This window comes from Euprymna scolopes, chromosome 37 (assembly GCF_053919585.1).
Source record: "Euprymna scolopes isolate OS-2025 chromosome 37, ASM5391958v1, whole genome shotgun sequence".
Classification (NCBI taxonomy): Eukaryota; Metazoa; Mollusca; class Cephalopoda; order Sepiida; family Sepiolidae; genus Euprymna; species Euprymna scolopes.
In genome coordinates this window covers 60,341,418-60,354,324 of record NC_136518.1, presented here as the reverse complement: position 1 = coordinate 60,354,324, position 12,907 = coordinate 60,341,418, and the positions used below count along the sequence as shown (strand labels likewise).

At 31.2% G+C, this 12,907-nt stretch overlaps 1 protein-coding gene across 3 annotated transcripts in view; it reads right to left on the bottom strand.

Moving 5' to 3' along the window:
* The window catches only part of LOC145261207 (cilia- and flagella-associated protein 74-like), a 2,330,915-nt gene that overhangs the window by 1,771,394 nt on the left and 546,614 nt on the right, over window positions 1–12,907 (bottom strand). For all 3 annotated transcript variants that reach the window (XM_080119545.1, XM_080119548.1, XM_080119547.1), the window contains exon 24: window positions 2,596–2,724. In XM_080119545.1, coding sequence (XP_079975671.1) covers window positions 2,596–2,724 — 129 coding nt within the window. The remainder of the gene's footprint in view (window positions 1–2,595; window positions 2,725–12,907) is intronic.

Here is a 12,907-nt window from a genome sequence, read left to right as displayed (position 1 = left end):
ACACAGTGCCACTTTGATGTAGGAGGCTACTATCAGGGACATAAGTTGCAGGGACACTACGTAGGGAGTTGAGCAGCAAGATGTCTGTTCACATTGCACTTGAACTTCTACATGTCTTGAATCTTGAAGGAAAGGTGTCTACATCTAAGGATGAACAACAACTGCTTGAACTTTTCCACAAGCAACGCAAAAGCAGGCAACGATAGCACGGTTGTCACTCAGCAAGTGATAGAATACAATATAAAATGAATAGCGCAGAAATATGTATTTATTTAAAGAAAAAAAAAACTTTGTGAAATTATTATGCAAATGAGATATCACATGACTACTATAATATCTTTAACATATTACTATATCGTCTCATGGAGGAAATGTTGCATCCCTCTGTCTGTGTTTTACAAGTATTTTAATGGTGGATGTACCAAAGACTATAAGCTCATGTATCCCCTCAATATTTTTTTAATCATCTATATCATAATTCAAGTCATAAAGTGTTAACAATACATATTTTTTAATCATTTACATCATAATTAAGGTCATAAAATTAACAATAAATATTTTTTTAATCATTTACATCATTATTCAGGTCATAAAATTAACAATAAATATTTTTTAATCATCTACATCATATCAAGGTTCCGCTAGAGATAAACGTCTGGAAACAACTTTTTTTGCAAAGATGGATATAAACATGGTTAAGATAAATGCAATAGAGTTTAAATTGAATCATCTATGTTTTGTCCTCCTTTAAAAAAACATGTCCAGGCTACCAGTGTTTTAGGTAAATATGAATATAAGATGCTTAGTAATTTAATCCTTTATGATCTGAATGATGTAGATGATTAAAAAATACTTATTGTTAATTTTATGACCTGAATTATTATATAGACGATTAAAAAATATTTATTGTTAATTTTATGACCTGAATTATGATGTAGATGATTAAAAAATATTTATTGTTGATTTTCTGACCTAAATTATGATGTAGATAATTAAAAAATATTTACTGTTAATTTTATGACCTGAATTATGATGTAAATAATTAAAAACATTTATTGTTAATTTCATGACCTGAATTATGATGTAGATGATTAAAAATATTTATTGTTAATTTCATGACCTGAATTATGGTGTAGATGATTAAAAATATTTATTGTTAATTTTATGACCTGAATTATGATGTAGATGATTAAAAAATATTTATTGTTGATTTTCATGACCTGGATTATGATGTAGATAATTAAAAAGTATTTATTGTTAATTTTATAACCTGAATTATGATGTAGATAATTAAAAAGTATTTATTGTTAATTTTATGACCTGAATTATGATGTAGATGATTAAAAATATTTATTGTTAATTTCATGACCTGATTTATGGTGTAGATGATTAAAAATATTTATTGTTAATTTTATGACCTGAATTATGATGTAGATGATTAAAAAATATTTATTGTTGATTTTCATGACCTGGATTATGATGTAGATAATTAAAAAGTATTTATTGTTAATTTTATAACCTGAATTATGATGTAGATGATTAAAAATATTTATTGTTAATTTCATGACCTGATTTATGGTGTAGATGATTAAAAATATTTATTGTTAATTTTATGACCTGAATTATGATGTAGATGATTAAAAAATATTTATTGTTACTTTTATGACCTGAATTATGATGTAGATGATTAAAAATATTTATTGTTAATTTTATGCCCTGAATTATGGTGTAGATGATTAAAAAATGTTTATTATTAATTTTATAACCTGAATTATGATGTAGATGATTAAAAATATTAATTGTTGATTTTCTGACCTGAATTATGATGTAGATAATTAAAAAATATTTATTGTTAATTTTATGACCTGAATTATGATGTAGATGATTAAAAAATATTTATTGTTAATTTTATGACCTGAATTATGGTGTAGATGATTAAAAAATATTTACTGTTAATTTTATGACCTGAATTATGATGTAGATGATTAAAAAATATTTATTGTTACTTTTATGACCTGAATTATGATGTAGATTATTAAAAAAATGTTTATTGTTAATTTTATGACCTGAGTGGTATACAAAGGAACGACTCATTATTAATAAGCTACATATTCATCAAGACAACAGAAGTTTCACATTGGAAAAGTTGAAATGTATAGTGTTATTATAGTAATACCAGTAGTACCTTCCCGGCGTTTCCCGGGATGCTGCAACGTTATTTTAATTCTTAAATTTAAGTTTCACATTTTAATACAGGCACACAAAAAAAAAATACTTGTAAAGTAAACGAATCCTACTATATTTTTCAAATAAAAAATACATGTTATTCCTCTTGCTGATTCTTATTTTAAGGTGGTTATTTAAAATTGCTTTATATTACCAGTCTTCTAAGTTGGACTAAGTAATTTTTAAAATAAATTGTAACAAAGTATCTTATTATATTATCAATAACACTGTACAGCAATAAAAAATTAATATTGTATAGTCAAAAGCAAAGGTTGATTTGCAAGATTAAATGCTATTTGGGTCTGACTTCGAAAATCCGATACTATAACTTTATATTTTAGATTTAAATCGTGTAGTAATGGTTGATACCTGGGTAAAAATTTCAGCTGAGCCTGAAATTGTGATTTGGCTTGGATGTAACCAATTTTGGGAAGAACTTCAAGGTGGTTCTGCATCTGCTTAGGCACTTCAAATCGGATCATTAATGCACTTGTTTCCCTGTAGTAAAGAAAATAAATAAAATAACGGTTAGCTTAATGAGAAAGAACTGTTTATCTTTTTACAGGAACACTTGTTGTGGATACGTTTTAGCTAGAAGCTTCATAGATGATGGTTAAGTATTTTAACCCTTTATGACGTAGATGATTAGAAAAAATATTTATTAATTTTAGTTATGTTAAATGATATTATGATTGTCTTTAAACTGGAAAAATTATGAAGTTCAATAGTTAAACTACACTGAGAATTTTTGCATTTCATAAACTTACCTTGATTATTATCCATGGTGCTTCAAAACAACAAACGAAATCCTCCACTTTCTGAGACAGATGGCGACATACTGTATGCAAGCAATGGATAGTTGCAATCTATAGGTCTCTGGCATCTACCCAGATACTGAACTAATACGTACGAGGCGTGTTTGAATTAATTCCCACTTTATTTATGCCGTTATATTCATTTATTTATGACTCAATGAATTAGTTCAACCAGGTTATAAAAGGTTAATATTATCATCGTCATCATCATCATCAGTTTAATGTCCATTTTACATGCTCAATCTTCCCTTAAGCAAAACAACAACGAGCATGTTCACCAACATCACCAACATGTCACTCAGGTAGCAGAAGGTAGTTCCAATATCAAGTGCTCGTCTGAGCTCCAATCTCTCGTCCCCCCCCCCTCGTCAATCTTTCACAAGAAACACCCGTCTGGCTGAAAATACTGTCAATAATTTTCCCCACTCTTTATCTGTGCCTACATCCAAACGTAGATTCCATGAGCAGAGCTTCTTTCTCAGAAGTGCACGATTATTGAACTCTCTTCTGTTCGCCTGTTTTCCACCTGACTACAACTTGGATGTCTTCAAATCAAACATAAACAAATTCCTGACAAATCTCTAATACTAATGATTACTACAATACTATCTCATTGATTACTGTACACGCAATAACCCTTATCCCTGAGTGGCCTCTGGGCCTTGATAAGTGGTGACCCCAATGTAAAAAAAAAAAGTGTGCTGTCATCCACACCCATAAGTGCCACTATTCAACCATCGACAACACCCCAAAATCTCTGAGAAACATAATCTGGATTAATAATCAATTTTCCAGCATGATCACTACATATTTTGTGTACCTTCACCCACTAAAAATCTGCAAATATCCATTGAGAGACTTTGTTTTCGATGTTTTATTGAGAATCAAGGTGTTTACTTTTGTTGCTAATCTTTTACAGGTGGTTCCAATCCACAATTATTTGGTATTCACAATCCACCAAATTTGTTTTTCCCAGCCAGGTGTCCTGACTACAACCAACAATTATTTTACTTTTGACAATCAATTATGTTATTTTCTTCCGGCCAGGTGCATGCCTGTGCCAGGTGCACATACTCTTGTCAAATGATTTTTTCAATACACCAGGTCTGGATATTTAACTCAAGAATAAAACATGTTGATTTGTTGATTTGTAACATATTACTACACTAGTAATCTGCTTAGTGGTGTACAAATGTATGTTGATGCCCAGTTGATGCCTGGAACCAACTCTTTGATTGTATGTCTTGGAAAAAAAACTCCTAGTACTGAGAAATATCATGAGAAAGAAGATAGTTTGAAGATGATTGCATGCCCAGGATCACCGATACCTCTTCCTTCACTCATATGCCACAGAGTCTGTACTTGTATTCTAATTATGTTATTTTTTCCAGCCAGGTGCATGTCTGTGCCAGGTGCATCTACTCCTGCCAAATGATCTTTTCAGTACACCAGGCCTGAATATTTAATACAAGAATGAAACACGCTGATTTGTTGATGAGAACTGACTACACTAGTAATCTGTTCAGTGGCGTGCAAAGGTCTATTGATGGCCAGATAATGATTTGGGCCAATTCCTTGGTTGTATACCTTGAAGATACTGAGAAATATCATGAGAAAAAAGATAGTTTGAATATAATTAGATGCCCAGAACTACCAACACCCCCTCCCTTTGCTCACATGCCACTGACTCTGTTCTTGTATTCTAAAATCAGTGCGTTTCATGAAAAAAAATTTCATGGGTTGGTAAACCGTATTTTTACTCAGGATCCAGGACTTTCATAGTGTTAAATAGTAAAGCATACGTTTCCTAGTAGTAAATATCGTATAATTTGGATTCACAGGGCAGCATTAATATGTACAAGAAATTATGATAATAGAACCAGCGCTTGCACTCAGATGTCACCCTGACCTGCTGTTGCTGGAAATCAGGTCATGACTTCACATGGTTCGAAGAAAGAGAGAGTGAAAGAAATGGAGAGTCCATTGAGAAACATTGATCAAATAGCACATGTAAAGTCTGAATTAAGAATCGATGATAAATTAAGAAGCTAAGGTGCACAGATGTCTCTCTGTATCCTGGCATGCACCAACCTTTTTTGCTGCTAGCAGAAAAGAAGGCAACATTAACAGCTAAATAAATATTCTTCTTTAAAATTTAGAATATTCTCTTTTCTTTTGGATGTTGTTAAGAGAAACATTTTCACACCCTTCATATATATCAATTAAGCAGACACCCCTTCCCACACCCAATCCTTAGCAGACGGAGTCAAAATGAGGCTGGCCGAGTGACCTAGATTTCTACACTCACGCAATGACCTTCAACTGTCGCCAACAAGAAAAACGCGGGAGAATCAAGGCAGTTCGACGAAGGCGGTGGACACGGAAACATGTGTGGGGGCATTCTGCTCGAAAAAAAAAAAAAAAAAGAAAAACATCTCGTCGACTCGTATCGTGCCACAAAGGAACAATATATACCCACCTTGGCACTAATCGATTGGAATTCACGCCGTGCTGATAAGGAATAACATATATCCACCTTAGCATAAATGGATTGGAATTTACGAGAATCGATCCTTCAAACCAGCACCTCATAAAAGGGAAAGAAGCTTCGGGTGAATTGAACGTCGACTCAACAAAAGAAGTTAAGTAACTCTTTCTAAATTGTTTTTGCTCGATCAATTATGTGAACTGTTGAATGCCCCATGAAAAAAAGGAAAAAGAAAAAAAATGGGGAAAAGAAAAGCAACCCTCGAACTAAGGTTTTTTCCTAAATGCTGAATCCCCCCCCCTGTTGATCGGCCCATAAGTAACATATCATTGACTATAAAAAAAAGAAAAAAGGAAGAAGAAAAAAAAGGGGGAAAGAAAAGAAAATTAAAAAAAATAGAGGAAAGAGGGAAAAACTATCTCTATATCTTGAGACTTTCAGTGTGATCCCCCCCTCTCTAAGTATCACTCATATCTCGTTGATTCTCATCGAAGAGAACAAAAAGAACCTTCCTAAGACAATCGAAATATCACTCACCCCCCCTCTCCTTGTCCCAAATCATTGTCTGCATGTATATATTCTTTTATTCTTTTTTTTTTCATGTTATTTCAGTTATGATTTCAGTTGCATGTTCTGTTTTCGTAGTTACATTTTACCCGGTTCAATTTGTTTAAATAACTTGTTGATTTAATAACTCTCATACCCGTGTCGACTTGTGTCTCTTTTATTTGCCTTACATTGCCGCCCGTGAATGCCTCGAGTATATTCCACGACGATTCTGGTCTGAACCTGGACACTGTACCATAGAGACCGCATAATTTGCAGTCGGTACCCGTCAAACTTTTCTTTTTCTTAAAACGCGTGCCCGGCCTTGGGATTTTCTCTGAGAACTCCAACCTTGGTACCATACAGGGAGGTTCTCGTCAAGAAACAGGCTCGTGGTACCGTCACAATGTCCTGAAAATTTAATTAGAGGCCAGAATACACGTCCCCCCCCCCCTCCCACTGACACGATCGTAGATAAAATACTTCTGTCAGGAAAAGAGCAGACAAAATGAAGTAAGGTTTAATTGTGATTTGCATTCGATTACACCCACGTATTTTGTTAGACAGAGTTCCCTTAAAAGATATATATGATTATTACAGTAGAGGTCTCTTGACACCTGACAATGTTTTTTCATGACTGAAACAGTAAATTTATTGTTGCGACTAATAGTAATTTTGTTGATCTAAATTGAATAAATTAATATAGATACATATATATATATGTATGTGTGCGTGTGTATATATATATATATATATATATATATATATATTATGTGTGTATGTGTGTATGACTATATATACATACACACCCATATATATATATATATATATATATATATATATTGAAGTTTTAAAAAGGATAAGTGGAGTCATTATTAGAATTATGAGGAAGATCAAGGCGGGGGGGGACAAAAAAATTGAATAGTCTTTTGACTATTTTTTCTCACATCTAGTTTCTTTTTGTTCCCTCCCTCCCCACCTTGATCTTCCCCATAATTCTACTAATGACTCCACTTATCCTTTTAAAAACTTTAATAAAATTTTGTACCAGTAAAAACCTTTATATATATATATATATATATATATATATATATATATATATATATATATATATATATATATATATATATATACACACTAGTGTTTCATCCTTTCGGGAATCATCAGTGCAAGGTGACACGATTACTACCAGTCGGGAGATTCGAACCTGGCCACAAAGCCATCTCTGACTCCATTAGCAAGGAACAAACCTCATGGTCAATCTTAAACGCGAGAAATATCGTTGAAATTTTAACATTTATTTTTTTAATGTCTTAATATCCGGCCATAGCGATCTAATGATCATAACATCATGATCTTTGCATGCGAGCTTAGGTGACCGACTTTCTATTTCAACTTTAAAGTGCTCAACAATAAGAACCGAGTTTCTTAAAGGGGCTGGCACAAGCATATATTAATATATATATATACAATAATACATTCGCGTTCCCCTAAGAGGGGAGGTATATGCAATTATACCTCCATTATTCATAATATACTTACATGTTACTCTTCTTTAATGTGGATTAAATATCTTGCAATCCTAAAATATTATCAATTACATTTTCTCGTTCTTTTATTACCCCCTCCGACTCTCCAAAGTATTGCGTTTGAAATACTGCAATTATTTAAATAAAACTTTTCATAGGAAATTAATTTTCATCAATTATATTAATTAAAGCGCTTACTAAAGTAGATGAAACAATATTATTTCCCTATTTATTAATAATCTAATGAATAAGGATTTAGTAAAAATGCAAAAATAAAAAAAAAAAATAAAAAAAATTTTCTATTGTTTTCATTGAAATAGAAAAGAACGGCTATTTGAAAGATGCGTCGTTTAGCGATGAATATGCTATTTATAACTTCAGTATGACAGATCAAAGAAACGATTATTAAAACTTAAGTATTACATGCCAAAGAAGATATTTTTTGTAACTTAAGCAAGACAGTTTAAAGTTCAGTATGTCCGACCAAATAAAATGCCATTTCAAATCTAAGCATAGCAAATCAAATAAAATGCTTTATTTATTTATTCGCGCATCAGTATCCTCGTTTTTATGGTTAGCCGAAACATCGTGAAAACAACAACTATAAATATGAGGATGATAGTCCGAAAATAAATAAACATATAGAGTACTTATCCCAAAGAATCCAATAATTAAATAATATAAATCAAATGCTATTTACAACTTAAGCATGACAAAACAAAGAAAATGATATATCTCACTTAAGCTTGACAGATCAAAGAAAATACTATTTCAAAATTAATCATTATATACCAAAGAAAATACTATTTCAAATTAATCATTATATACCAAAGAAAATACTATTTCAAAATCAATCATTATATACCAAAGAAAATACTATTTCAAAATCAATCATTATATACCAAAGAAAATACTATTTCAAAATTAATCATTATATACCAAAGAAAATACTATTTCAAATTAATCATTATATACCGAAGAAAATACTATTTCAAATTAATAATTATATACCAAAGAAAATACTATTTCAAAATCAATCATTATATACCTAAGAAAATACTATTTCAAATTAATCATTATATACCAAAGAAAATACTATTTCAAAATCAATCATTATATACCAAAGAAAATACTATTTCAAAATCAATCATTATATACCAAAGAAAATACTATTTCAAATTAATCATTATATACCAAAGAAAATACTATTTCAAAATCAATCATTATATACCAAAGAAAATACTATTTCAAAATTAATCATTATATACCAAAGAAAATACTATTTCAAAATAAATCATTATATACCAAAGAAAATACTATTTCAAAATTAATCATTATATACCAAAGAAAATACTATTTCAAAATCAATCATTATATACCAAAGAAAATACTATTTCAAAATTAATCATTATATACCAAAGAAAATACTATTTCAAATTAATCATTATATACCAAAGAAAATACTATTTCAAAATAAATAATTATATACCAAAGAAAATACTATTTCAAAATCAATCATTATATACCAAAGAAAATACTATTTCAAAATTAATCATTATATACCAAAGAAAATACTATTTCAAATTAATCATTATATACCAAAGAAAATACTATTTCAAATTAATCATTATATACCAAAGAAAATACTATTTCAAAGTCAATCATTATATACCAAAGAAAATACTATTTCAAAATTAATCATTATATACCAAAGAAAATACTATTTCAAATTAATCATTATATACCAAAGAAAATACTATTTCAAAATCAATCATTATATACCAAAGAAAATACTATTTCAAAATTAATCATTATATACCAAAGAAAATACTATTTCAAATTAATCATTATATACCAAAGAAAATACTATTTCAAAATCAATCATTATATACCAAAGAAAATACTATTTCAAAATCAATCATTATATACCAAAGAAAATACTATTTCAAAATTAATCATTATATACCAAAGAAAATACTATTTCAAAATCAATCATTATATACCAAAGAAAATACTATTTCAAAATCAATCATTATATACCAAAGAAAATACTATTTCAAACTTAATCATTATATACCAAAGAAAATATTATTTCAAAATCAATCATTATATACCAAAGAAAATACTATTTCAAAATCAATCATTATATACCAAAGAAAATACTATTTCAAAATCAATTATTATATACCAAAGAAAATGTGAGCATTGCAAACCAAAACAAATGCCAATCCAAGGCAGACAAGAGAAAGCATTATTTCAAACATCAACATTACAGACCAATGAAGATTATATTTCAAACAGAAGCTTGACTGACCGACAAATGGAAAATAAATTTTTTATAGTGATGCTTGGAATGCACCTAAATTTCCTAGAAGTACGTATCTGATAATTTGGATTCTCACAAGACATATAACCCTTATCCCTGAGTGGCTTCCGGGCCTTGATAAGTGGTGATCACTGTGTAAAAAAAAAAAAAAAAAAAGACAGTGTTAATATGTACATAGGAAATCAGTATAATGGAGCTAGCGCTCGCATTCAGATGTTATCTTGACTTGCTGTTGCTGGAAATCAGAGTTATGATTTTACATGGTTCGAAGAAACTTCTATTCAATCCGTGCATTTTGCAATGAAATTGCTTTTTAAAACTTAAATATGTTAGATGTACGACCAGATTTTTTTTATAAGGATTCGTGGATGCATCTAGAAATGCTATTCCAGATTTTAAGGCGACAGACTGACCAACAAAGTGATTTATATGACAGACCAAAGAAAATAATATTTCAAACTTAATCAGATGTGTCCCTTCAATTTGCGCATTTAGTGATGAGGATGCAATATCAAACTGAAGCGTGGTAGACACACCAACCGACGAAGCCTCTCCTAGAAATGCAAAAATGTTTTAAAATCAATATTGCACATGAATGAAAGGAATTTTTAATCAATTTATTTTTTTTTTACTTTATAAAACTTTGAGAATTCATCGCAATATTTACGTAATCTGATTGAATGAATAAATTGTGTCAAATTTTAATCATTGTTTATGAATATACACTTCCTTCTAAGAAGGATTCGGATAGGCTGAAGTGAAGGTGTGTAGTAGTAATACTACAAACGCCCTCACCTCAAAGAAACAAAAAGTGTGCTCTCTCTGTGCGGGGAAAGCGGAAAAATAATAAGACGCGAGAGGTGTAGAATGTGTTACAGAGTAAGACGAGATAAGCCACATAAAATGGCGATAGTTATTGAACAAAAAGGGGGCCAAATTCTAAGGGAAAGCATTTCGCTTATGCTTGATCGATAAGCTATACTTTTCCAAACTGTACGGAACAGGGTTTCTTTCCAATTATATATTTATAAAACGTCAACACGTAGCAAGTAAGTAAAATAGTGTCTTATCATTAGGGCTATGACAACAGCATATTCTTTTCCTTGTTTGGATTCTCATCCATTGATATCTTATATGTTTTTTATGTAGAGTGATGTGGTTCTCAGTTGATTAATTGTATCTGTGTCGGATATATACTAGAAAGTCCAAATAATGAAAAGAATATGCTGTTGTCATAGCCCTATTTATCAATTTCTCGATAGTACTTAATATCAAGGATAGAACAAAGAATATTTCTTTAAAAAAAAATCGTTCAAGACAAGTAAGTAACTAGAACGAAATATGATTATCACAAAGACAAGAGGTTCTTATCAACCATAATCTTGAAAAGTCGAAGCCTATAAAATAGGGGGAAAACAGGCAGCAGTAATAGAGTTCCACAAGCTTTCGGTAATTAGTTTCGTTGTGATTACTTTTTAAAAATGGACTCGAACGTTGTATGCAAAGACAGCCGCAAAGGAAATTAAAACTTCGACACAAACTTTCCAGGTGAAAGAAAAATTATTTATTTTCTTTGTTCACCACACCAGTCGCCGACACGTATTTAACACAAGCATATTCTCTCTTTCTGATTGCCAAATTAGCCGGCTCTCAATACATGGCATCAGACACAACTAGCTGTCAATACATGTCACCTGACACAGCTGGCCGACCGTCCAGCTCGCTTTCGATAGGCTAAAAGGAAAAGGCTTGCATGCTTCTCGAGCATAATTTCCTAATCGCCACGCGTCTTTTCCTTTTTCTTTCCTTTTTCTTCTCATTGCGATCTTTATGCCTACATATGCATTCTATTCTGTCACGTTACGCCCATGGCTTTAAAATGCTTACTCAGCACGTGAGGCGTCATTTAATGGCAAAGTCAGACTACCTTACATTAAAAAGAAGCTAGTGAAATAGGAAGATGTATTATGTCAAGGTATCAAACAGCAAATTTGTGGAGACCACTTGAAGCAAGGACAAATTTTTTTCTAATGAAAATCGCTCCAGACAGGGCATGAAGTCACTGGAGCTAACAAGAACGAAAGGTGATTACTGCAAAGATTTTAACCGGCTAAAGACCCATAAAAGAACGGTCCAAAGAAATCCAACCATTTGAGGCCCCTAGCACTACTCTGTGATTTCACTTCAGAAGAGATAGTCTTAAAATATGGAGACAGACAGACAGACAGACATGTAGCTTTTTATATATAAGATTTCCCACATTTCAATTCATATTATGTAATATGTTTTTATGTTATATATAAGGCATGATGACATGACACGCCAGTTCTCGTTAGATCAATGAAATCAAACAACCTTGAGCTTGGGAATACCAGGTTCTGTATGGAGGTTAACGTCGACATCTCTCTGCAAGAACTACAAAAACCTAATGTCATCTCTGCTGGCCGGATTATACAAGCAACTGTAGACTACTTGTGAATTTTACATTCCCATGACACTTCCTTCTTTAGAGGAAGCCGGTTTAACCGATATAGAGTGAGTGCTGCTGCTTTTTTATATTACTAGCAGTTCAGCCTGGCTTTGTTCGGGCCCTATGTACTGCTCATGACTTTATTTGCATATGTATATATACATTAAGAAGTGTGACTCATGTCCAGGTAACTTACATCTAAAATTTCAAGTGTTTAGACTCAAAATTAGCAGAGGAGTTTGGTAGAGTCTGCAAAGGTGAACTCTTTCAACTTGACTTTTTGTGCAGCCAAATTTTCGCCTAAAAGCTGATTTAAAAGCTTATTGCATGTCTGAATACCCTTTATGTAAACTTTTAAATATTTAGACTCAAAATTGGCTGAATAGTTTGCTAGATACCGCAAAGGTAAAATCTTTTGGACTTTGACTCCTTGGCACCCAAAATTTCGGCCAAAAATCGATTAAAAAGCTTGTCCTATGTCTGAATACACTTTATGTAAAATTTAAA